The 27,815-nt window shown below is 40.8% G+C and overlaps 1 protein-coding gene and 1 long non-coding RNA gene across 2 annotated transcripts in view; one reads left to right on the top strand and one right to left on the bottom strand.

Annotated features, from left to right (window-relative positions):
* Nucleotides 1-27,815, bottom strand: part of XRCC5 (X-ray repair cross complementing 5) — an 89,945-nt gene that overhangs the window by 8,201 nt on the left and 53,929 nt on the right. The window contains exons 17-19 of the mRNA XM_027051248.2: nucleotides 6,514-6,623; nucleotides 4,488-4,584; nucleotides 2,395-2,462 (exon numbers count right to left, since the gene is read on the bottom strand). Coding sequence (XP_026907049.1) covers nucleotides 2,395-2,462; nucleotides 4,488-4,584; nucleotides 6,514-6,623 — 275 coding nt within the window. The remainder of the gene's footprint in view (nucleotides 1-2,394; nucleotides 2,463-4,487; nucleotides 4,585-6,513; nucleotides 6,624-27,815) is intronic.
* LOC128314120 (uncharacterized) lies at nucleotides 16,632-25,898 on the top strand. Its single transcript, XR_008295555.1, has 3 exons — nucleotides 16,632-17,002; nucleotides 24,703-24,840; nucleotides 25,412-25,898. It is a non-coding gene; the product is annotated as an uncharacterized LOC128314120 (long non-coding RNA).

The following is a 27,815-nucleotide window of genomic DNA, read 5'->3' as shown; positions in this document are numbered from 1 at the left end:
GTGATTAACATTTACAATCAGCTGCCTTGAAATAAAGATTACCCTTGGTAATACTAGGAGGCCTCATCCAATCAATTGAAGGAATTCTGCCTCAAGAGTGTAACACAGAAATCCTGCCTGAATTTCTAGCCTGCTGGCCTGCCTGACAAATTTCAGATTGGCCAGTCCCCACAATTTCACGAGCCAATTCTTCAAAATAAATCTTTTCCCAACCCCTTCCACCCCCCACACACCCATATATCCCATATATACATTCTATTGGTTTGGTCTCTCTGGAGAGCACTGAATGATACGCTCTAGTTCAAGGGGGAAATATCATGCCATTGTATAAAGTAACAAACAGAAATAAAACCAAGCAGTTAGGTGACATACTCTTGAGTATGGACATATTCACAGTATTGACTGTGGTGGAAGAGGGTACAGACCCTGTGGAGCCTCTTTTGAGACAAAAATCAGCATCTTAGGGTATGCTTCTAAAATTTCAGGATCTTACCTCCTGAAAGCAGGGACCGGATATGTTCTTTAACAAAATGCTTTTGCCAGGCAAAGTGCTTAATACAGATTCTAACAGATTCTAACTTCTTCCCCCCCCCCAAAAATACTATGGTTTCTGCCAAATGCCTTTATTGAGTTGAAAATTTAAGGCATTTTTAAATTTGGCCTGAATTTAGCCATAAGATGAAAACTTCCAGCCTTGTTCCTGCCATTCTCTTAACAGATTCCTGTCTGCTAGCCCAGATCAAGCTCTCCCTTAGCGTGTGTTGTTAGTTTTTTGAATCTCTACTATCTTCCTCTGCAACCCTGTAACTGATGGTTTAAGGGCAGGGTGCTGTCTGATCTAGCGCAGTGCCCAGCAGATGGCAGGGGCCAGGCACAGTAACTGACAGCTGCTGGGTGTTGTGCCAGCAGGGCTGGATCAGTCAGGTACTGCAACGAAGTTAATGTTATGAAACACATACTTGTGAGAAACCCTATTTAATTTTATTAAAATATATTAAAATTTCATGGGGCACGTGGGTGGCTCAGTCAGTTAAGTATCTGACTTTTGATTTTGGCTCAGGTCATGATCCCAGGGCCGTGGGATCCACGCTCAGCGTGAAGCCTGCTTAAGATTCTCTCTCTCTCTTCTTTCTCTCTCTCTCTCTCTCTCTCTCTCTCTCTCTCTCTCTCTCTCCCCCTTCCTCCCTCCTTCCCTCCCTCTGTCCCTCTCCGTGACTCGTGCTCTCTCCCACACTCAAATAAAAAATTAAAAAAGAAAAAAAAACCTTAAAAAAAAATTTCACCACAGACCTGAGGTATAATGAAAGATTACTAAACTCAACAGTCAATATATCTGATTCATGGCTGAATCAGATACAAACAGGGAGACCCTGGTCTATTTGTGTCAATACATGGGGTCTTTTATTTAAAAACACCTTTGGGAATACTTTGTCTTACTCTGGAATACTAGGGTTTCTCTACTGTCTATGTAGCACAATCACCTGAGGGGCTTTAAGAACTCAAACCCTGCCCAGGACCTCAATTTCAGACTAACAGAATCTTTGGGGGTGGGGTGTGGTCATTAGTTTTTGGGTTTTTTAAAAATATTTTTAATTTTTTAATTTTTTTTGAGAGAGAGTGTGTGAGCAGTAGAGGGGGAGAGAAAGAATCTTTTTTTAAAATATTTATATTTGAGAGAAAGAGACAGAGACAGAGAGAGAGAGAGAGAGAGAGAGAGAAAACACATGTGGGGGAGGGGCAGAGAGAGGACAGAGGATCTGAAGCAGGCTCTGTGCTGACAGCAAGCCCGATATAGGGCTCAAACTCATGAACCACGAGATCATGACCTGAGCCAAAGTCAGATGCTCAACTGACTGAGCGACCCAGGTGCCCCAAGAGAAAGAATCTTAAGCAGCCCGCAAGCTTAGCACAGAGCGCCACACGGGGCTCAATTTCATGACCCTGAGGTTATGACCTGAGCCAAAATCAAGAGTCAGACATTCAACCAACTATGCCACCCAGGTGCCCCCTTCAAATTTCTTAAATAACAGTTCCCTCGGTGACTAATGTGTGGCCATGGTGGGAATCACTGGATGACCTGGATTTCAGAGCCTTTACCAACGCCCAGAATAAACTTGGTATGCACTAAGGACTTCAGGAGCTCTAGAATCAATAAAGCTGCGGTTCCAAGTGAATTCTAGAAGCATTACTGCAGTCTATGGAAAACTGAACGAGTTTACAGTATCAGCCACAAAGATGGGGCAGTTGGAGGAATCTGCCGATTGGTTGTATAAAGAATGGGGGCCCATTTTAATTTAGTTACCCTTAAAATTTAAAATGTTCAAGGAAGAATGCACATCCAGAAAATATCCATTACAATAATTCATCTACAGACAGGGTATTATTCCTCAATACCTTTTTGGCTTCTTCAGCTGTGATGGAACTTCCGGGGGCTTCATCTTTGGTGATCAGAGTAATTCCATCTAAAAAGTAATTCACAGAGTGAAATCCAAGTGCAAAGAATCAATCCCAATCATACCTTCCTTTCTACCATGCCGCTCCCATCTTTGCATGGGAGATTTTTAAAATTATACAGGTGCACTTCTCTGTAGGAAATGCAAAACTGTTGTTCCTTGCATCCTATCCTTTCTCCTACTTTGCTTGTGGATGCCGCCTGCCTTATGATGCCTTCCTTGATTAAATCTCTCCTTGAGAATTTTCACATCGCTTTGTTTACACCTTTGAAATGGCTCCCATCACATCTTACCTTGTGTAACTATGTGTACATATTTTCTCTCTCCTAAAGGACCACACTTTTCTCCAGGGCAGGGACAGGGTTTTATTCACCTTTATATTCCCCTCAATGTTGTGCATGGTGTAAGTTCAGTAAATAAATAACCTAATAACTATACTTTGGCCCAAATCCATTAGGTATCCAATATGAGAATCTGCAGACATTTTGACTTCTACTGGCTACTGACGGAACAGCAAGAGGCCCAAAGTCGGGAGGAAACTTGTTCTTATAATGGTCATGTCTGCCACTTAGCACGTACGTCAATTTTAGCTCAATGAGAGCAAAACAAGAATAGAAAATCTACCCTTCGGTTCTCTCTTCTTCGTAAGATTTATTCCTGCCTCAAAGAGTTGATGCTTGATACACTTTCAGAAAAGCACACACATGGGGCACCTGGGTGACTCAGTCAGTTAAGTGTCTGACTTCAGCTCAGGTCCTGATCTCATGGCTCGTGAGTTCAAGCCCCACATTGGGCTCTGTGCTGACAGCTCAGAGCCTGGAGCCTGGAGCCAGACTTGGATTCTGTGTCTTCCTCTCTCTGTCCCTCCCCCACTTGTGCTCTGACTCAATCTCTCTCTCTCTCTCTCAAAAATAAATAAACATTAAAAAATTGTTTTTAAATAAAAAAGAAAGAAAAGCCCATTTAACATCCATTTGTACCTAGGAATGGCACAGGTCATGTGTATTCTCTCAACAGGAGATAAGCTCTCAGTAAATATGTACCCTGTGTATGTCCTATAAGTTTCTGTTCAGTAAACAATATGCTGGAGGCAATCAATAAATACCAAAAACAATCTCTTTCATCTAGCAGGTCAGCAGCAGAGACACCAAAGTGATCTGAGTAAGCCCCATTCACCACCTATTCTAATGGCTTCTGCTCCCCAGTCTAGAAGCTAAAGGGCTGAAAAATGAACTGTCAGGAAGATAGTTCCTGAGTGATGAGAAGCTGCCATTTGAAGCTGGATAGGAAGATCCGCAACTCCTTTTCACAGAATCTGCACAGAAACACAGGTTGAAACTCATCCAAGGGCCCTACTTCAAGTGGAAAGTTTCATAATTTTCAACACGATTGTTTTCATAACAGATATTTTTAACAGGTAATATCTTATACTACCTGAAAAGAAAATCAAGTTCTGAAAGAAAATCAAGTCAGGTTAAAAAAAAAAAAGGGCAAAGTGCACGAAGGAAATCAAACATCAGGCCTAACACTGGAAGAGTGTGTGCTGTCTTCTTTCTGAGATTAGTCTGCACCAGTCCAATGTGAGGGAGCGGCTGTGGTGCATGAAGATGCTGGTCTGCTGGAGTAGAAAGCCCAAGAACATGTTAATGAAAGGCCACAGGAGAGCAAACTGTGGGTGAAGTCAATGAGAGTGCTGTGGATCCGGCAGGATGGACAGGACGAAAGGGTCTAAGCATCTGAGAAAGAGGGCAGTGTTTGCCCACATGGTTTCTTCCAACAAACAGCAAGGTACCATCTGAGAAATGGGCCATGCTGCACACAGCTGAAGACAGGACTTGCGTGTTGACTTATTATTTATCACTTTTTATTTATGCTTATTAAGCAAGGTTTTTCATTCACTGGATACTGAGCATTTCCCAAATCCACATGGAAAGTCATCAGGTTGCCACATAACACATCAGACAATGTAATTTACATTTATATTTAGAAAAAAACAGCATAAATGTTTGGAGCAAATGACAAAAGACACCTTACCCTGAACGACAATGTCCCAGAAATGCTTTAATTGTTTAATTTCCACTTTCTCTCGAAGGGCTTTCAGGAAATTGTTAAAGCACTGCTCTTCCGAAACCTGGAGGCATGGGGGGGTAGAGGGGCATCAGGTTGGAGCAAACACGGAGACAAGTCCTTCCCAGGACAAAGTGCTATATATACTGAAACCACCATTATTTATAAAAAAAATATGTCATGTTCTTCTTTGGTGAAATGGGAAATGGGGTATGGCATTTCAAATTTCAGCTTTGTTCACTGGGAACAAGGAATCTTTCCATCTGTGGACGGTACAGAACTCCGTAGGGCCACACAGGTTTTTTGGTGGCCTGGTACTTTGCTTTTTGACCTTTCATATAGACAAATTCAAACAAAAATAGGATGATGTCATCAATGCTCATATACCCATCACCCAGCCTCAACACCTGTCGACTTAGCCAATCTTGTCCCATCTGTACTCCTACCTTCTCCTTCAACCCAGGGATTGTTTGGAAGCAAACGTCAAGCATATTACATCATCTATAAATATTTCTGTATGTGGTATCTAAAATATAGAGAGGGACTCTTTTTTAAAAAAATACCAAAAAATTAGGAGTAAATAACCAGTCAGTAGTCACATCTTCCCATTTATAAAACCTTTTTTTCTTTTTTTTAGTTTTTTTTTTTTTTTATTAACGTTTGTTCATTTTTGAGACAGAGACAGAGCACGAATGGGGGAAGGTCAGAGAGAGAGAGGGAGACACAGAATCCGAAGCAGGCTCCAGGCTCTGAGCTGTCAGCACAGAGCCTGACGCGGGGCTCGAACTCATGGACCACAAGATCATGACCTGAGCCGAAGTCGGCCGCTTAACCGACTGAGCCACCCAGGCGCCCTAAAACCTTTTTTCTTTTAGTGTGTCTGTGTATTTTGCAGTTCTGCAGCTAAAAAAGGTCTTTACATTAAGAGTGGCTGATAGGTCTCTGAGTCTCTTTGGATGCTCCTTCATCTCTCCCTCACTTTAAAAAAAACAATCTTTTATTTCTTAAGAAAGAAAGCCAGTGACCTGGTACTTTCAAGGGTGCGTAGTGACAAAGGTGCTCAGAAGTGTTACTGGGTGCTCCGCCTGCCTGGGGGCAGTGCCAGGAATGCAATGTTTTCATCACCTTTTCCCACGTTCCCAGACCCTCCTCCACCTGGGGCAGCCTTAGTCTCATATGGACTCCACTTTGTCCTAATTTTGTCTTTTATCTGTAGGGCACTGGATCACCTACTCCTGAATCTTCTAATTTTAACAATTTTCTCATTTTTGTATCATTCTTTGTTAAGTACCTAAACAATTCAGGAATTAATCTGTTCGCTCACTCAGCAAATATTTAATAAGCATCCATATAAGCACTAATATACACTGCAACTACATCTATTTTAAAAATACACTTTCTAATTTGAACTTGCTCACTCTTGCCTAGAGTTTCTGTATAAAAGCCTAGAAACAATTTGGAAAATTTTTACAATGGTTTTTCAAAATTCCTAATAAAACAAACAAACAAAAAAACCCACACAAAAAGTGGCGTGTGCTAGTAAGTGAATTAACTTTCAGTGTTTTTCATTTTTCCTGGCATTCCAGATCCCTACTCCTGTCTTCATAAAATCCTTCTCAATAATCCTACCAATATATATTTTCCATCAGTTTCTTTAAAACAGTTAACTGGTCCTTTAATGAGTGGGCCATGAGAGGTTACAGTGGAAATTTCCCTGGTTCCCTAAATAGGAGTCATGCAGCATGGACTTCACTGTAATAAAAAGCTAATTCTCAGGGACTAAGCATCCCATTCACCACACACATCTTTGTGCCCCCTCAGAAATGACGGCCAGAGTAAAATGACTCAGTCATTTCTGCGTCTCTTGGCAAACACTGCTATTCTCAGTGAGGACAGTTATTGCCAAAAGCCCGTGCTTGCTTGTGGGGCGCTGTGTCCCCTGTGATGATGGCCAACTGTTTAGGAAGAGGAAGACAGGTGAGGACAGCGTTACCTGAATGGCTTCTTCCCGGAACACTGTGATGCAGTCCATGCTCTTCATAAAATACGGTGTTTCATTAGTATCCAAAAACTGCTCGATCTGATTTATTAGCTGGCGACTTGCTAAAACGTAAGACAATAAATTCATTTTCCTCATCTTGAGCAATGCTTGTTAGAGAGAGTACCTGTAAGTACGTATTATGGCTCCAGGGCCTCATGGCCAGTATGCACAAAAGCTATTCTTCGAGAGAGGGTGGATGGGATGGGGGAGAGGAGATGCAGAATGCTGATTCTGAAAGTCTGTATTTCAAAGTCTGGGTAATACTTAATGATATCTGTCAAGAAATAAAATTTAATTTCTAAACTGCTTAGAATTACAGCTAAATGTTCTTATGGTACAAACACTAAATTTTTTTTAATTGTTGCTTTTTATCACCCCCCCCACCCCCGAATTTAGGGGCCATTTGGGCAGTTCCCAGCTGTCTTTCCTGGTATGTTCACAGAACCTAGACCCTCCAGTCCCTCCCCCAATTCCATCCACGATAAATGTCAAACAGTGTCAGACAGTGAAGGGTAATGAGCCAGGGACGCCTCGTCTTCTACCAATTGCAGGTCAAATTAGAAAAGATCAGCCCTCGTCTTAATTTAATAATATCCCTTTAGAATGAGAAATCCCTGCTATGTTATCTTCTGCCCTTAGCCGAATTTGAATATTCTCTGTTGCTCAGCACCCTACAAGCCATGAATACTTAATAAACAGTAACTGCCAGCAAGCAAGTCATAAATTTTATAGAAAGAGGAAATACGTTAACAATGTGACCGTTTGTCAGATAGGCTGCAACTTGAGGCTTTCTCACAAACAAACAAACAAACAAACATTTTTTAATATGAAAAAAAACCAGAGGAAAACAGAAACAAAGTCATCAGGGGATATAAGTCGCCGAGCAGACTCAAATGGCCTCTTATGACTGGTGGCTGGCGTAGAACAAACAGGAAGTACACAGTGATGGCACAAAGGCTCACTCTCACTTGTGCCCTGAAACCACTCACCGACGGGCTGGGCTGGCAATTTATGCTGAACGGTCAAGGTGCTCTGAGACTGCACGCTGCCATAATCACAGCCTCACAACTGTGAGCAACAAAAGTTGTGAACGGCTATGTACGCAAACACTAATGAGAGCGTGCTTTCAAGGCTTGCCTATGAAGGCTTGAGGTCACTAACTGAATTACAGTGACCAGAGCACTGCTCAATGCCCTATGAAAGACATGCAACTCAGTGCCATCAACGTTATTTCCTAAGGGACCTACAGCATACGGAAAGGATTAAAAAAATGGACAAAGTGTTTCCTGATACAATAATTATGCAACAAGAGAAAAATATTCCCAGTAACCATTTCACCTCTTCCGCCAACTAGGGGATTATGATCTCTATCATAATAAAGTACTTTACAAACTTGAGGGATTAGAGAAACACTTCTCTGCAATTTCTGAAATCTTTACCAATGTATCCCACAGCAGTGGATTAACACCCAACAATTCAAAGCAGCAAAAGGATGTTTGGATGGGTCTTTTTGAACAAGGTAAATAATACAGCCCTGATTAATAGAGCAGAAAACCAACAAGGAGCTCAAAACAACACAAGTTACCTCCTTTTTCAGCCTGGAAAGGCAAAGTAACAGAAGTGTTTGATAGTTCCTATACCATTTACAGCAGTCTGCTTGCTCTGATAAAAATGACATAAAGTTCACTCAGAGTTACGTATCTAGGCACAAATAAGAGCCTTTAAAGGCCAGAGGTAGTAATCCTCAGAGACTCAATGTCTCTCATTTCTTCTTCTGAAATGAGGAACAGGGGCCTTAGCGAGCTATGATGTAAATGTTTCTCTGCCTGATGTAGGAATTATTTTCATTAATTTAACCTAATATATATTTACTGTATAAGTGTTATAGGTAAGACTCTAGAGTGTGTTCTGTGGAAGACACAATCAAATTGAAGATAAAGTCCTTGCCTTTGAGGACTCTACAGTCTAATGGGGACACAACACATATATAAAAATAATAGGAGATAAATGTGAAGAGGACTATGACTGGTATGGAAATATATCAGATGATGTGAATTTTTAAAAATCTTTGGTGACTAATTAAAAAAAACTTTCATGAAGTGAGATGGCTTTTCTGCTGGGCAATGAAAAGCAGAATTTGGCCATGATACAGCAGAAAACAGAAATGAGCCCAAGTATGAAGAGAGGTGGGAAAGCATAGGGTATGTCTGAAGAGAAGGAAATGGTCCAACACATGGAGTCCAGACAGGAAGAGGGGAAGAAAAAGGAGGAATAATCAGCTAGGGGAAGGTTGGAGGGTAGGTGGTCCAAGACAAAAGTACATGTGAGGGTCCTGAGGCAGGACAGTGCTTGAGTCTGTAACAAGTGTAGGGGAGAAGAGTTCAAGACCAAGCCTTTAAGGAGCTGCAACATTTAGAGCTCGGAGAGAGAAAAGGGAGCTGATAGAGGAGGCTAAGGAATGGTGAGGGAGACAGTGAAAACCAGGAGGGTACGGTGTCACAGATGCTAAGAGATTAAAGAGGAGAGCTGTCTGCCGTGTCCAAACTTATTCTATAAAGACTGCAAGAAAAAGAGTATAAAAAGCACAAGGGATTAGGTACTGAAGCTTAGGGAGTCCTTAAACCCGGGAGTCCATGTATCAACTAAATATGGACTGAATTGCTTTGCAAAAAACACAGCTTCTTGACCCATTTTATCTTGACATAAGATGGAACACGCATACGCAGAGTTGCCATCTTATAGAAAAAAGTATTCAAGAGACTAAAATAAAGCAAAAGCAAAAGCCAACAATCCATTTGCAGTAACGATACAGGAAAGAAGGGATATAAAGAAAAGGAAGTAGGAGTCTCAATACCTAGTTTCTATTTAAGAATGAAGTTCTTAATGTATTTGTGGGCCTATTTGGATTGAGTTTTCTTATTTACATGTTAGACTGTTCTGCCTTTTCCTCCAGGAACTTCAGGAACACAGGGAGATAAACATACCCAAACTTGCAATAAATCCAGTGAATACAAAGAATCAGATTTTGCCCTTCGAGGCATCATCAGTTCCATGGCCTGTGCATCTGGCCCATGATTACGAATTCTTTCCTTCTATCCAGACCATTTTGTGGTTCACTGACTACAATGAACCATTTAACACCAGCAAATAGCTGTGCTGGATGATGCTTTAACATACTGAGTATGAGAACAGGATGGGGACATCATTGGACAAGAGATTCACTCCCCTTCCAAAGTTTGGTGGCACTTCACATTTTCCTACCATTTTTAATAGAATGCAGAAATGGCTGACAAAAATAATTCTATTTTGGCTAGATGACGCTTTTGAAGTTCCTGTGCTCCCTGCACCACATAAGGAAAATGTGGATCATCAGGGTGCTCCTCTCTGCTTTTACATCAATTACAGGGTATGGAATGGCCTGTCAGTCTTCATACTCAGGAAATCAGAGCCCCAATTTAATTCACCAAAATGCTTTCCAGAATTAGTCAGAGGCTCAATAATACTCATTAGTAGCCAATATAAAGGACGGCCATTGAAAGGGCCATCCATCTTAGGCAAAGGTCGTCATTTATTTCAAGGAGTACTCAAAATCAAAATGTTCTAGATTCTGAGGTTTAAACATGGGCATTATATATTAAGCCAGCATCTTATATAAGTACAGACTGATGATCCACAAAATTAGTCTCAATAATACTTCACTGTTACATTAAAAATGCAATCCAGATACAAAAGTGTTACATACGGGGGAAAAAAACCAGTTTTGTTGTTTTTTTTTTAAATCTGAAACGTATGTTCTCCTTCTCCAGAGAAAATATTCAACACGACCCCAAATCCCCGAAATTGAATCACCTCCCTTCTTAATGTACAGTCACATGGGCCCAAATACCCAGTGCCATGTGCTTGTCAGCCCCTGACTTGACATCTGCTTACTACCTCTGTTCTCTATAAAGATGTTTCCCACAGAGTGAAAGAAAGTCATTTATTGTGGGTTTTTTCCCCTTCACCGGACAGAGCTAAAAAAGCAGTAGGATCACTCATCTGTCACACATTATATATAAAGGACTGTAAAACCATCTCAAATGATTTTGCTCAACCCAGGCATCATTCACGATGTTTCTCAATTCAATCCTTACTATCTCAATGCCTCATGTGAATTTTACTTATTAAAGGGGTGCACATTTTACAGAAGTCGGCAGTTAATTTATTTTTAAATGCTGAGAACAGATTTACACAGTCAATGACAGTGGCATCTTTATAAAACAAATTTAAAAAGTAATACAAATTAAGCACTTAAATAAGTATATGATCAGGTCAGTAATTAAGAGAATAAAAGAATGATATCTATCAGCAATAAAACTCCAAGCAAGTAGTCCAGTGTGTTGCCAATTAAACCCACACATAAATACGATCACCATTTTAAGCCAGAAACTTGCAAGAAACATTTGCCTGATAAGAAAAGGAGTCTGTGTTTTAATACAGGCAACTGAAACTGAAATGGACCACCAATAGGCTTCCTTTTGTCTCTTTACTATAGGATACAAATTGGTCACTGTGGGTAGAGTCTATGTGTCTGTCAGGGTCCAGCCCGAAGAAGAGACATCACTGGATACTTCACAAAGGAAATTTAAGGCCGGCAACTGTTACACAGGTGACCAGAAGCTGTAAAGCCAGCTGTGAATGGTGCTGTAACCCAGAAATCAGTAACAGCAAGGAGCCCTTAGCACCCGTGGTAGTGCTGGGTGGCAGGAAGAAAAGAGAAGACAGGGGTGTAACAAGTAAATCTCAGGAGCCTGTCCTATGGGAGGTGAAGCCAAGGACTGGCCATGCTGCCCAACACAGGGAGAAACACCCCAGTTTCTCCCTCCCGCCTTGCTTCCCACCAATGTCCCACCAGGGTCTCCTATTGGCTGAACCCTGTAGGAAGTCAGTAGACATGGAAGCTGGGAAAGGCAACCCGCGAGGGGCTGGCTCTGTCCCCCCAACTCCCAGATCTTGTGCGCACAGGGGAAGGATGAGGAGTGGGTCTAGGGGCCATCCGACACAGGGTTACTATGAACCCACAGAGGAGGATGCCCCAATTATGCACTGGATGTTTCCTGGAGACACAAAATTAATACAGTATTCTTTAAATAATAAAGGAAGGTAAAACGTACAGGCTTTTTTTCTTTCCTTCTTTCTAGTGAGAGAGGATACAATGAAATTCAATTGAAAGTTATTGAAAAAGTTCCTAAGTATATTTAAAGCTTTTCCCAATCCATACATATACATGTGTGTGTGTGTATATATATGTATATGTATATGTATATATATACATATAAAGCATATTTCTACAAAAAATTATACATACACACACAAAAACAGACTTTCACTTCTACTTGAAACATCTTTAGAGCTACATACATTTCCTTGTACTTCAGGTTTAACACGGTGAAACACAGCAAAAAGCTCCACACAGCTGTGTGGCCCGTGACAACAAACCAGAGGAACTGGTGGTGACAACCCCTCCCTGTCTCTGTCCTTTCACAGAAGTCAAAGGCACTTCTGAAAAGTACAAAAAAAGGAATCCTAAACATTTTTCCTCTAAATGACAAAAGATACGCTGATTTATTTCTTAAATGTCCTTTCTGCCTTTCTTTCTAAAAGAGATTGGATCTAAGACCCCAGGCAGAATTTGCTCTGAATGTTTATGCTCCTTGGCTTGTTAGGTCTGGCATTCCTGTTTTTAGTTTTGTGGTCTTTCTTTTTTTTGAGAGAGAAAGAGAGAGAGAGGTATAGAGACAAAGAAGAGGAGAATCTCAAACAGGTTCCCTGCTCAGCATAGAGCCCAACACGGGGCTCGATCCCACGACGCTGGGATCATGACCATCATCGATCTCACAATCCCAGGATCCTGACTGGAGCTGAAATCAAGAGTTGGACACTCAACTGACTGAGCCACCCCGGTGTTCTAATGAAGTATTTTTGGTGGGGAGAATGAAATCACTGAGTGGCAACAAAAGAAACTGAAAACTAGGAAAAAAGTATAAGCTTTATGAACCTGAAAATGACTTTCAAATGTCGTATTATTTTTTTTTAATGTTCATTTATTTTTGAGGCGGGGAGGGGCAGAGAGAGAGAGAGAGAGAGAGAGAGAGAGAGAGAGAGAGAGAGAGAGAGAATCTCAAGCAGGCTCTGTGCTGAACAGCACCAGTTGGACTCAGGGCTCAGTCCCACGAACCATGAGAGCATAACCTGAGCCGAAATGAAGAGTCAGATGCTTAACTGACTGAGCCACCCAGGCGCCTCTCAAAGGTCTTATTTTTAAGCAGCTGGGCTGTGGAGTAGACACAGCTCTGTACTGCTCTTTGCCTCCTCCCTGTCCTTCCCCATGTTAGAAACTGTTCTACCAGACTGTTGGCCCCAGCATTCCTCACGGAGCAGGCAGAAGAAGTTGCCTGCCTCCCTTTTAAGAGCAGAAACAGTCAGTGGACCTGACACCGAGACCACGACAGCTACAGTATTACGCATGACCAATGGCACAAGAAATTGAATGAAGGTATATAAAATGCTGACCACCTCCACAGTATAGACACAGCCTTGGCGGATTTTTTTATTATTACTATTTTCTTACCAATAACTAAAAAACTCAATTAAAACCTCACCATTTAAGCTCCGCAAGTTCAGTCACAGCCCATTTTTTCATGCTTAACGATTTTCTCATTAAATGCAGTAATTTCTTACAAATTGCACTAATAAAAGTAATTCCTGCTGGGTTCCCTCCCCCCTTTAAATGCTGGCTTTTCATTGATGTGTTAAATTAAAACCCCAGGCACAAGGAGCAGAGTAAATGCAAAGTCTGTATTGTCAAGAATCCATTCCTGCAGACTAGGAGATCTCTCTCATTTTATTTTTGTTTTTATTTGAGCTAACTCTGAGTCTCACTTTATAGCCAAAGGAAGACTAACACTGAAGGTCTCTCGTTCTTACTTAGTTCCCTCTGGAAAAAAGGTGTTGTTGTGAGCTAATGAGAAACTAGAAAAGTGGTTCCAGCAAGCCCACTGGTGGTAAACTCCCTTTATGTAAGAGAACATTATGACACATCTTTTTCATTCTGGATGAATAATATTTCTCATCTTAAATAACTTGGGTGTAAGAGCAGGTCTATGTCCAAGTCAGCTGCAAAATTTTTAAGTTTCCTGGTCAAAAGGGAGGGGTTCCATAGCATTCTATGGTCTTTTTATTTTTTATTAACAACATTCAACTTAACCATTAAAGACTCACTGAACATATCCCACGAAACCTGAAGATTGTCAATTAATATTCACAAGTTTACAGGGCATACAGAAGTTTGCTGAAGACCAAAGAATGTCCACTTTTTAGCATAACTCATTTCACCAATTCCAGAATGGAGCGCACTTAGAGTCCAAAACTGGGACATGATGCTAACATAGGAAAAAAGCTCATGGAAGACCTTTGCATCGACCTTTGCATGAAGTGATGTCTTTGGCTCCTTTATGAAACATATAGGCCATATGCTTGGAAGTGCGTGTTAGGGTGGGGCTAGGAAGTGGAGAAGGCAGAGAAAGAGGGTCTCCACAACTTTCCAAAGTTCTAGAACTCTAAAACTTGGTGATGCTGACTAAAATAAAAGGGATATGGAAGAACTGATAACCTTACCATGTAGACTTGATCCCATTCCAGATGGGCAGTAGGAGGGAGGCAGAATGCAAGATGACGGTGTTTGGTGCCGTAGCAATTTCACAGTATCTGTCTAGCTTCATACCAGAGTGGATGTCATGACCCTAATGCAGGAAATAAGTGGAAGGAACCAAGTAGCCATAGTAACAGTGCAGCCAAGAGGAAACACTCTGGAACAGGAGACCAATCTGGCAATGGGATCCAATTAAAAGTTGGTAATTGAATGGAACTGAAAACCATGTATCAGTTGAAGAGATACAGTGAGTGGTGAGTCAGACTCCTCAGAAAGGAAGAGAAGCAGGCAGTCTGCTTGAATGTGCTTTTGTGGACAATGGAGGGGGATGGCCCACGACGTTTTATGATGCCTCAAGAATTTGAGTCACTCTTAAAAAGGACACACCAAGGACCAGAAATTTTAAAACAACAGTATTTCATGTGATATATCCTTCTAAAAACTGATAAATGATGATGCCCTGTGTTTATATGCTATCTTTTCTTAAGGGCCACTTAGATCCTTTTTTTTTTTTCCATTCTTCCCCCCTCTTTCTGATTTTGTGAAGAAAGCTGTATAATGTTCCACAGCTGAAAATACACAGATACTATTTTTCTCTACTTCTTTGATGGGGCTAAGATTTATGAATCGGTCCAAAGAACTTTGAGAATTACTTATGCTGTAATTCAAAAACTCAAAATTGTTATTCCCAAGCACTGCTTCATTAAAGTCAACAACGGAAACAAAAATATTACTTAGTCAGCAGCACTTAGAGAACATAAAAACAGAGGGAGGTTATCTGTTCCACTGACAGTAGACTAACAGCGGCACCTTTGATGATGTGTCATACTGTAATAAAACTACTCCTGGGCGCAGGTATCCCAGGATATATTGGCTCTTAAATCAGGAGCATCTCTTAAGAGTGGGATTTGGGGGTGACAAAAAAGAATGGTCATTCTTTGTGGAAGGGGTATCATGAGCAAATATACAGAGGCAGGAAAACCAGTATCACAAGCATATTAACAGGAATACTGTTTGGTTTGAGAACAGAGTTCGCAGAGGGGACCTACAGAAGACTGGTCTGGGATGGCAGAGTGGAACCAGGTTGTGGGCAGCCTTGAGATGGGGGACTACTTTTAACGACATGAGGAATGATTAAAAAGGGCTGACAATCAAATCTTGTGCTTTCGTAAGAAGCTAAATCTGGGGGTGCCTGGCTGGCTCAGTCAGTGGAGCGCGTGACTCTTGATCTCAGGGTTTACGTTTGAACTCCACGTCGGATGTAGAGATTACTTAAAAATAAATTAATATAGGATGCTATAACTGTCCAATGGTGAAGTAATGAAAGCCTGAATTATGACAGTGGTAGTTAGGATGGAAAGGAGAGACAGATCCAGAAAATGATTAGAAATTAGAAGAGAATTAGAAATGGGTACAAAGTGGTCAGAAATGCTCATCAACAGTAAACCCAAGAGGCAAAATAACAGTATCAGAAAAGCCTTATTTCTGGGGAAGTCCTATTAGCACCCACAGCACCAGGATGCACTTAGGTCGCTGCATCACCTGAGATGCCTTGCTTTGGGCTCTCTCCTGTCCGGGCTTTTCTGGCTCAGGTTACGCCAAACTAGTCTATGAATTCTTCCTCAAATCGGTCACCTACCTGCATCTGTACCCACACCGTGCCTTGTGTCCTATTGCCTTGGATGAACTATTTGTGCATCAAAGTGACCCCTTCCACCTGTGCCACACCCCTCCCCCACTCAGGGAACTCATCCAGTCTCATGACTTCAGAGAACATCTCTAGTGACTTCTGCAGATTCAGGTTTACAACCCAGGCCTCTTTTCCGAAGTCCACACTCCACACCTGCATAAGCAACTTAGCATGTATTTCCCCTCTCAGTAAACTGCAATTTCTTCCAGGTGCTCGGGCCAAAAGCCTGGGAGTCATCCTCGACTTGCTTCCTTCTCTCACATCCTATACTTACACCGATTCTACTTTTAGAGCCTATCAGGAATTGAACTTCTTACTCCTTCTCACTCGCAGCACTACGGCAACCTTCCAACTCCTCTGCCTACCTCCACCTTGCTGGTCTCAGCATGGCCCGGGCACTTTTAAAACCAGTCAGATCCACCTCTACCTAGAACTCCTCAGTGGTTTCCTACCTCACTCAGAGTAAAAACAAAAGGTCTAGGAGGCCCTATGTGACATGTACCCCAGCCACCCCCGATCTCATCTCCTATTTCTTCCAGCCACGCTGGCCTCCCTGGTGCTCCTAGATGAAGCCAAACAGGCTCCTACTCCCGGGGAAAATACTGCTGCCTTGGTCTACAAAGTTCTCCCGAGAGACACCTAGCAGGCTCTGTCCTCATCTTTCTCAATTCTCTGTTCGAATGACACCTCAAAAGTGACCCGTCCTTGTTTTCTACATAAAGTCACAAGCCCATCTCACCGCAGCACTTACTATCCCACGATTCCATTTTGATTTTTTTCTATAGTGCTGTCATGAGTTGAATACCATTCTCTGAAAATCCATGTCCTTTCTGAAAGCTCAGAATATGACCTCATTTGGAAACAGGGTCCTTGTAGATGTAATCAAATTAGGATGAGGTCATAAGGATGCGTCCTAATCCAGTATGACTGATGCCCTTATAAGAAGAGGGAAATGTGGACACACATAGGGAGAGAGCTCTCTGTGAAGAGGAGGAGGCAGAGACCGGAGTGGCCCATCTACAAGCCCAGGACCATGAAGGACTGCCAGCTGTCCCCATGAGGTAGGAGAGGGGCATGGAACAGATTCCCCTCAGAGCCCTCAGATGGAACCAACCTTCCCTTCCCGACACCTCCACTTTGGATATCCAGCCTCCAGAATCATGAGAAAATAAACTTCTGTAGTTTTAAGCCAGCCGGTATGCGGTGCTTTGTCACAGAGCCCTTGGAAAGTAACACAAGTGCTTGCTTATCACCACTTGACGTGTATTTGTTTCCAGTCTGTGTTACGCCACAATGATTAGTGCACAGTAGGCCACCGGCCATTTGCTACATGGATGAACAAATGGCCTCAGCCTCACTGGTTTACTCCTCTAAATCCTCTAAAGAATAAAGATGTCTTCTTGTGTTCCTTTTTTTATTTAATTTTTTTTTAAATGTTTATTTACTTATTTTTGAGAGACAGATCGGGAGGGGCAGACAGAGAGGGAGACAGAGAATCCCAAGCAGGCTCCACACTGTCAGCGCAGAGCCCAATGCAGAGCTCCACAAACCGTGAGATTGTGACCTGAGTGGAAATCAAGAGTCGGGTGCTTAACCGACTGAGCCACCCAGGTGCCCCTTCTTGCATTCCTTCAATTTAAACCCACACACCTCATTTTTAGAACCAGTTATCACTAAGAGGAATGGACAGTCTAGAACTTTTTTTATCACCACCTTCACTTTAATTTTAGAGACAAAAATGACTAAAATAAAGCTCTATGGAGAGGAGAAATACACAAAGAGCAACAGGCTAAGAGATGCATGCAGGTGCAGGTGGAGAAGAGACCATTTCCCACACTGCCCTGACCATATGCATGCAGGCATCTCTGTTGTTGTCACTTACTATGACTTAACACCATCCCATTTTGCTGTGAGCTCTTTTTTTCTCCTCTTAGATCATGCTGCTTGATCTCACTAGGAATGGCCGGGGGGGGGGGGGGCGGTGTTCTCCAAAATGTACTATCTATGACTATAACCCCAATTTACCATACCCTAAAATATTAACCATCTTGACTACAACATTAACAGGGATTAGCAGGATTACTCCTTTGAGGAGAGAGTGACAAAGTAAGACAGACGTGGGTTTGGAGAGAGACTGGAAGAGAGGGGGGAAGATGAAGGAGGAGACTTTCTTAACTTTATGTACTGCTACATTACGATTTAATTTTTTCCAATTGAGCATGTACTTATTTTTTAATGAGGAGACATCTAGGGAGCAATAAACAATTGGTCCTGTTTCTAGTGGGTCCTAAATGCATAGACATTTTTCATAGATTGGCATTTGCTGATAGTGAAACTCAGAATACTATTTCATAATCTCTTTTTTATTTTTTACAGCATCTTCTTCTTTCTGTTTATATTCATGTACTTAGAAGGTTGTATAATAAAGGGCCTTCAAATTATTTAATTTTACCTACTGTACTCAGGAAAGACTAACCAGATTTGCTGGAGGCAATTCTTCTTTTTAATTTTTATTTTATTTGAGAGAGAGAGAGAGAGAGAGAGAGAGAGAGCGCGAGCACACACGAGCAGGGAAGAGGGGCAGAGGGAGAAAGAGAGGGAATCTCAAGCAGGCTCTATGCTCAGTGTGGCACCCAACGTGGGGCTCAATCCCATGACCCTGGGATCATAATCTGAGCCAAAATCAAGAGTCAGACACTCAGCTCAGCTGACTGAGCCACCTAAGCCCCCACGCTGCAGGCAAATCTTACCTTTGGTGTGTATATTCAACCCTCCCTATCATCCCATACATTTAAAATTTCAATGTATAAGTCTTGTTGACTTCATTATAGTCCATCTACGAGTTATTAGAAATGGAGATAATGAGGAGATAATCCAACCTCAGTTATTCCATATATTTTATTCTCAATGTATGAAACGAATAAAGAATCAAACAAAATAAACCCATGTTTGAGAAAATGGTACCCAAAAGAAACAAATGACAGGAGGAAATAATGAACCTATAAACCTTCCAAATCTAAAAATGCTGACCTAATACTTACATACTATATATACTTATATACTATAGTACCTCTTGTCACTAAAATGTAAATTGGCTTTCATTACTTAGAACTAATCGTCCCTGTGTTCTAACAAGTTCTTCAATCTACACAATTCTTCCTGTACTAAGTCGGTCATTACTAAAGTAAATGAATTCCTTTCATGAAGCAGAGGGTTATGAAACACAAACATAATCTTGTGGTACCTGTATCTAAGCTTATTTAAAAAAAAAACTCCAATACCTGAAGACCTTTATTTAAAACAGTATTACTTGAATTGACAAGTTTTTTTCACTGGTACTCTGCAGAGATTCGCTTGGGCCTCCAGATTTTTGTTTAGCTAGGTGAGGCAAAAATTATAAAGGTCTCACTAGTCCACAAAATCTCAAGGGAAATAACTTCCAATACTCAGAACATCATGGAGAACAACCAGACAGAAAATCAACAAGGATATAGATTTGAACAAACTATCATCCAAACTGACCTACCTGACATTTACAGAACCCTTGACCTAACAACAACAGAATGTACATTAAAGGGCATACGGAACACGTGTCAGAACAGACTATAGTGTAAGCCACGAAACAAGTCTCAATAAATTTAAAGGGGTTGAAACCATTCAAAATATGTTCTACAATGGAATAGAGAGAAAGACCAACAACAGAAGAAATTTGGGAGTCTCCCAATGTCTGCAAATTAGACACTCTTCTAAATAATCCAAGGGTCTAAGAATAATCACAAAAGAAATTAGAAAGCATGTGAACTGAATGAAAATAAAAACAATACATCACAATTTAAGGTGTGCAGCTAAACAACCTGCTGAAGGAAATGCATAGCTTTCAATACCTATGTTAGAGAAGGAATGAGCTTTCAAATCAAAATTCTAAGCTTTTAAGAAACCAGAAAAAGGAGACCAAATTAAATCCAAAGTGAGCAAAAGGAAGGTAATAATAAAGACCATGAAAGAGCAAAAAAAAAAAAATCAATGAAATAAAAAAATAATGGAAAAAATCAATAAAAGCACAAGTTAGGGTCTTCTATAAAAGATAAGTGAAACGCATAAATCTTTACTTAGACTGACCAAGAAAAAGAGAAGATACAAGATACCAAAATCAAGAATTAAGGAGCAGACATCACTATCAACCCACAGAATTTAAGAGAAAAATAATATGAATAATGTTAGACCAATAAATTAAACAATTTAGATGAAATTGACAAATTCTTATAAGGACACAAATTACTACATCAAACTCAAGCAGAAATGGAAAATCTGATTGAGCCTATAATATGTAAAATAATGCAGTGTTAGAAAGCTTCCCACAAAGAACCCTGGCCTAGGAGGTTTCACTGGCAAATTCTATCAAATACTTAAAAAAGAAGTAAGTACTAATCTTGACAGGGAAGAAAGAGTACTTCTCAACTCATTCTATCAGGCCTGTACTTCCCTGATATCAAAGCCAAAGACATCACAAGAAAGGAAAACTATAGAAAAGTATCCCTTATGGGCATATAAATAAAAATCCTAACAAAGTATCAGCGAAATGACTTCAGAAACATACAAAAGAATTATATACCATGATTGATTGGAATTTATCCCTGCAGGTGAGCCTGGTTTAACAACGGAAAATCAATGGGGCACCTGGGTGGCTCAGTTAGTTACACGTCTGACTTTGGCTCAGTTCATGATCTTACAGTTCGTGGGTTTGAGCCCCACATCAGGCTCTGTGCAGACAGCTCGGAAGCTGAGCCTGAAGCCTGTTTTGGATTCTGTGTCTCCCTCTCTCTTTCTGTCCCTCCCTCACTTGCACTCTGTCTCTCTCTCTCTCTCTTAAAAATAAATAAACATTAAAAAAATTATTAAAAAAACACTGAAAATCAACTAATATTAATATAGCATATTAAGTAAAGAATCAAACCCATAGAATCATTTCTATATAGAAAATGCATCTGTCAAAAGTCAACATCCATTCATCATAAAAACTCTCAACCAACTAGGAATGAGAAAAGACTTCTTTCTTCAAGTTGATAAAATGAATCAGAAAAATCAGAACATCATACACTAAGAAGACTTAAAGCTTTCCTCTTGACTTTAAGAACAAGGATATTCACTTGCATCATTCTATTTTAACATTGTACTGCATGTTCTAGCCAGTAAAATCAAGAAAAAGAAACTTAAGGCCTACAAATCAGAAAAGAAGAAATAAAACTGCCTGTATTTGCAGACAACATCATCCTGCATGCAGAAAATCCAGAGTATATAAAAACAACTATTAGAAATTTAATAAGGTTGCAGGATATAAGATCAATAAACAAAATCATTATCTCTTTATACTGGCAACAAACAAGGCAAAAAATAACTAAAAAAAAAAATCCATTCACAATTAGCATTGACAAGAATTAAATACTTGCAAAAATTTAACAAAAGAAGTACAGGACTTGAACACTAAAAACTATAAAACACTATGGAGAGAAAGTAAGACCTAAATAAATGGAAAAATATCCTATGTTCATGGATTTAAAAAAAATCAATATTGTTAAGATGGAAATCCTCCCTTAATTATTCTATATACTCAATGTAATCCCTGTCAACATCCCAGCAGGCTTTTTCCAGAAAATTGAACAGCTGATTCTAAAATTTATACGGAAATGCAAAGGATCTAGATTAGTCAAAACTATTTTACAAAAAAACAAAATTAAAAGACATAGTATTTCAAAACTTACTATAAGGGTAACAACGTATCAATGAAGGACAGACAAGAATTGAGGAGTATAGAAATAAACTCTCACATGTATGGTCAGTTGCTTTTCAACAACGTGCCAAGGCACCTGGATGGGGAAAGAATAGTCTTCCAAATAAATGGTGCTGGGATAATTGGTTACCCTATGAAAATCAATCAATCTAGATACTCACCTCATAACCATTTACAAAAATCAACTCAAAATAGATTATAGACCTAAAGCTTTCAGAAGAAAAATTTTGTGACTTGGCTAGGCAAAGATTTCTTATGTAAGACTGCGAAAGGATAGTTTCTAAAAGAAAAAAAAATGATATATTAGAAAATCGAAATTAAAAATTTTACACTTCGAACAACACCATTAAAAAGATAAACCAGACTGTAGAAAATATTTGCAAGTCACTATCTGATAAACATATACAGAATTCTTTACATCTTGATAAGCTACCTGAATTAAAAAATGGGAAGAGATTTGACAGACATTTCACCAAAGAAAATGAGATATATGAATGGCCAATGCCCACTTGAAAAAAGGACAGCATCATTAGTGTAGGAACTGCAAACTGAAACCACAGAGATATCAACACATTGCCACTAGAATAGCGGTAACTGAAAAGACAACACAAGTGTCACCAAAGATGTGGAGAACGTGGAACCCTCCTTCACTGCTGGTGAAGGGTTCAATGGTAAGCTGCTCTGAAAGGAGTTTGGCTATTTCTAAAAAGTTAAACGCAAACTTCCCAGCAATTCTACTCTTGCTCAAGAAAAATGAAAAACACAAAGACTTGTTTTTCTTTTAAAGTTTACTTATTTATTTTGAGAGAGAAAGTGCACATGTGCAAGTGGGGGTAGGGCAGAGAGAGATGAGACTCCCAAGCAGGCTCCACACCAGAGCCCGACATGGGGTTCAACCTCACCAACCGTGAGATCATGACCTGAGCCAAGATCAACAGTGGGACGCTTAACCGACTGAGCCACCCAGGTACCCTGAAAAAAATACAAAGACTTGTATACAAATGTTCATCGCGTTATTTATAATAGCTAAAAACTGGAAACTATCCGAATATATCCATCCGTTGACGAATGGATAAACATGTGGCATATCCATAAAATGGAATATTATTCAGCAATAAGAAATCAACTGCTGATATATGCTACTACATGAGAAACTTCAAAAACGTTATGCTGGGGTGCCTGGGTGGCTCAGCTGGTTAAGTGTCCGACTTGGGCTCAGGTCATGATCTCATCATGGTTTGTGGGTTTGAGCCCCACCTCCGGCTCTGTGCTGACAGCTCAGAGCCTGGAGCCTGCTTTGGATTCCGTGTCTCCCTCTCTCTCTGCCCCTCTCCCACTTGTATGTGCTCACTCTCACTCTCTCTCAAAAATAAACATTAAAAAAAAAAAAAAAGACAAAAAAAAACACCCTGTTATGCTAACTAAAAGAAGCCACATGCAAAAGACTGCATATTGAGTGATTCTATTTATGTGAAATTTCCAGAAAAGGTAAATCTTTAGAAACAGAAAGTGGTTACTTGGGGTGGTGGCAGGAGAAAAGAATCGACTACAAATAGTCAGGGGGACCTTTCTGGGAGGAGGGAAAACTTTCTAACTGGTTTGTGGTGATGACCATACAACTCGAAATTTACAAAAAGATCACGGAGTTGCACTCAGCATTAGTACATCTTATGGTAGAAAATTACACTTCAATACACTATTAAAATAGCGACCAAAAGTAAGTACAATTTAGCTAGGAGATCTGTGGAGATCTACCACAGACAGAGGGGATGCTGACACTAAGTTTCCACAATAGAGTAACTGCTAAAGCTCAGAGAGCAGACTTTATCCTCAGTGCCCCCAAGGAAACACTGCTAGATTCCAAATGCAAGGGAGCTATCGAAAAGATGGTTCTCCTGTGAGAAACGGCTCCTGACTCTAATGGCCCACAGGGGCTATCCTGAGTGTTTCAGCGCTTCTCATTACCTCCGAAAGACACAAAGAGATGAAGTACCAGATTTCAGCAGTTTTATCTGACAAAGGAAATGAAAATGGGCCTGTATTAGTCAGTGCAGGCTGCCATAACAAAATACCAAGGGCTAGGCGGCTTTAACATCAGAAATTTATTTTCTCACGGTTCTTGGGGCTGATGCTAACATGGTCAGGTTCTGGTGAGGGCTCTCTTCCTGGCTTGCAGACATTCACCTTCTCACTGTATTCTCAGATGGCAGAGAGAAAAGACAGGAAGAGAAGAGAGAAGAAAAAGCACAAACTGGTGTCTCTTCTTCTAAGGGCACCAATCCCATGATGAGGGCTCCACCCTCATGACTTCATCTGAAACTAGTGGCCTCCCAAAGGCCCTGTACCCAAATCCCAGCACGTTAAAGGTTAGGGCTTTAGCATATAAATTTGGGGAGGCACAGTTCAGGCTACAAATGGGCCTTTAATCAGAACTATTAACTAAAGATTTTTCTCCGTCATGTCATAAGAAAACTGCAAAAAAAAAAAAAAAAAAAAAAAAGGAAGTTCACTTTTCTCCTTTGTCCAAACGCATCTATGCTGATATTCTCAAGCCCCACTGAAACTGTGCTCCACATCTGAACCAAACTCCCCCCCTTCTCTAGCCTAAAAAACAACAAGCACGCCATTTTAAAAAGTTTTATGTAGACGTGCATAACAGACAGGACTAACTGTATCAAATTATACTTGCCACTTCTTTCTGTGTCAGCATATTTTTTGCCTCGGGCTTGCAATTTGAAAGGGGAGGGCCAAAACACTTTTATTGCGTTTAAGTGGGACTCCAAGCTGTTTCTAGGCTCCTCTTAACACATTTCAGCTGATTAGTGATTATTTTAACAAAAGCCTAACATCCTTCCCTAAACATCTTAATTGGTTAAGAGCTTCTGTTGTTTGCCACGAGCAGTCACTTTAAGTCATTGATTAAAGCAGTTTGCACATCAGCACAATCTGAAATCAGTTTTCTTCTTCAACCAGCTGGGCTTAGGAAGCAATCTTGAGGACGGCCCAATTCAAGGAGAAGCAAGTGCAATGCCCCGCGTGACGATCATCCACCATGCAAGCGAGAAGCGCAGGATTTATAGGAGGTTGAGAGAAAGAACTGAGGTGCCTTGAGTAAGTACTTCAACTGCTCTCTGCCTCACAAATCATTCCCATTAGCATTCACTGCAAGGGTGGACTCCGACGGCAAGCTTTCTCCGAAGCACCCGTCACTAATTCCTCACTAATTCTGCGTCCTTCCAGCAGAGCCTGGCTACCGTGAGGACAGCCCCCGGGGTCAAATGCAGCAGCTTCCTGTGTTAAATGCAGGCCTCAGACCAGACTCTGCTCGTCTGCTTGTTCTGACGAGGGCAAAGCGTCTATTTGGGTTCCACATTTCCAGCCAGAGGGAAAAATACCCTTTCCTTGTTTGACATAAAAAGGAGAAAAAATGTTCAGCAGGCTTAAGGCATGCACCTTCTGCCTCACAGGACAGAACAAAATGCTGAGAGTAGGGACGCTGTCGTATAGCACACGTAGACCCCCTTTAACGCCCTCAGGAAGAAGTCCCAGTGCTCACCGAGAACACACCCTCAGCAAACAGCCTGTTCTTTTTATGCTACCCACTGGCTCTCTTTCTTAATGGAGAGCCAGGCTACATTTTACAAGAACCATACCCTGTCATTAGACATCTTCTGATCCACAGATGGACAAGAACTTGGAAGAATTTAGAAAGCTGAGGAAGAATGGCTAGAAGCCTTTTAGGGAGAGTTCATGAAAAGCCAAAACACTTTCCAAGTGGTTATGTGTCCACGACGGTCTTTGCTTTGTGTGCCATGTATTTTTTTCTTTTTTCTTTTAGTCTTCAAGATTTTGGTTTTAATTATTTCGCTGATGAATTTTATATTAAATGTAAACTCCGGGGCAGAGCTTTGCTGTCTAATGAAATGTATGCAGCCAATGAAGAAGTTTAAGCCACAAGATCCAGTGTGTTCCACACATTTGCAATCATCTGTGGAAAGTCAACTACTCTGGGCCTCAGTTGGCCCACAGGAAGATACAGGAGACACTCCCAGATCACTGATATTATATAATTACCGTGTCAAATACCAACATACCCTTATGGCGAATCCCCTTTCCACTTCCAAATAAATGGATATTTGTTTTCAAGTAAGACTTCTTGTTATCGATAAATGGGACATAAAATAACCCTAGACAGTCTAGTTCTGGGGTTTAACAATTTAAAACTAAACAAGTCACAAGGGAACCCAGTGAGGAACAAGTGTCCTATTGAATAAAAAATATAAAGTACGGACCCCTCTAGAACCCACAATCATGTGTTTTCTCTCCTGAGTAGATGCGTCACTGTTGTTCTGGGAAAGGACTAAGAAAGTATGTCACATTGTTAAAAAAAAAAAAAAAAAAAAAAGAAAACTTTTATAGGGCTGAAGATGTTTACAATTTTAGTTACTGTTTGTATTTAGTATCCTTCTTTCAAGACATTCAGAGTATCCAACAGAAGTTATTGTCCTTAAATTTACCAGCTCTGTGTAAAACAACAAAAAAAAAGGCTATATTTTTATCTTCTTATGTTTATCTGGAAAGAGCTATAAGTTACATAATCCATACCCAAGATTACATAAATCAGACCCATTACAACACCAACACACACACACACACACACACACACACACACACACACACACACACAGACACACACACACCCAGGAAACTTCTCCTAGATCTCAACTCCTGGGAATCCAGAATTCAGGGCTTGCTTCATGATAGATAACACACATAAGTAACCTGCTGTGCACACGGGTGGTGCTATCCCATACAAAACTGGAATTGAAAACAACTGTCTCTTTGGCTTCTATGAATGCTGTAATTTTGCCACCAATTGTTACCACATTCTAACCAGTGTTGATAAATTTTAAGAAACACCCTTTCAAACTGAAAGGATACTATTTGCTAAAGGAGAATGAAGTAAGAACAAAGGCAAGAAAGCTTGAGGATGAAAAGTGGTTCAAACAAAGTGAGAGGAAACAGGAGAAAAACGAAAGGCCTCCACCGCCAGAGAATACAGTGATTCTAGTCAATCACCTAATCAAATGGGTATGTGCCCATCTACTGTACATAGATGCAATGTTAAATGTCCACCATTTCTGCGCAGAATGGCTCCTCTTGACAGGTTTGTTTTTTACAACCACCATGGCCTGTGAACTCCACTGGGTGGATCAGAGCTACACCACCCTGTCACTCCTCAGAAGCCTAGCATAAAACCTATAATCAAAGGGGCAAAAACAGGGTCCACGGAACACAGTTACATTCCATCCTTTTATCTGTCTCCACAGATCCATCTTTTCTGACTCATAAGGTCCTCAGAGAACCTGTTTTTGATACACCAGGTACATTCAAGCTACTTGACATCGTATCTCATATTCAGTAGGAACCTCTAAATTTAGACATATCTCAAGCACGAAGAAATTATTTGGAGGCCTAAGTAATGTGGTTTTTCCTCCTCTAATCTGCGGTCTATCTTTTGGCCACTTTAGCACTCTTCCTAAGTAAAAGCAGGGAAGGGACAGGGAGTTCGAAATCCATGGTGTTCCTCCAAGAGTTGGTGGAGGTGGGTGTTCACCTAAGTGGATAACCCGGATTCGAGGAGTCTCTGAGGACTCTGTGCCCTCAGGTTCTTCCACTAACCCACAATTAACAGATAAAAGACACCACGGATGACAGCGCTGATGCACTTAGGAACTGTGTGAGGGAAACTACTTTCACCTTTGAGAAACGATTATCATGTATACAATGGTGGTCAAGAAATTTTCTATTGTAAAACTGTAGTGACAGAATGGTGGGGTGGGGTGGGGTGGAGAAGGAAAGGAACCAGAAAAAGAAGGGCACCTGAGAATCAAAGACAGCTTACAGAAGTATCAGCAGCCGGAAAGAACACATTCCCGGGGTTCAGTGTCACCTCTATGCCAATAAGCTTAGAACAAGAAATATCCCTCACACGGGAAGCCAGAAGATATGAAACTGTGTAGATGCCTACTGCAGACTGTTGGTGTCAAAGTGACAGGGTCACAATACTCACGCTGACCACACTA

Source organism: Acinonyx jubatus, chromosome C1 (genome assembly GCF_027475565.1).
Source record: "Acinonyx jubatus isolate Ajub_Pintada_27869175 chromosome C1, VMU_Ajub_asm_v1.0, whole genome shotgun sequence".
Classification (NCBI taxonomy): domain Eukaryota; kingdom Metazoa; phylum Chordata; class Mammalia; order Carnivora; family Felidae; genus Acinonyx; species Acinonyx jubatus.
Note: the sequence above shows the minus strand (reverse complement) of the source record. Positions and strands in the feature narration are given on the sequence as shown.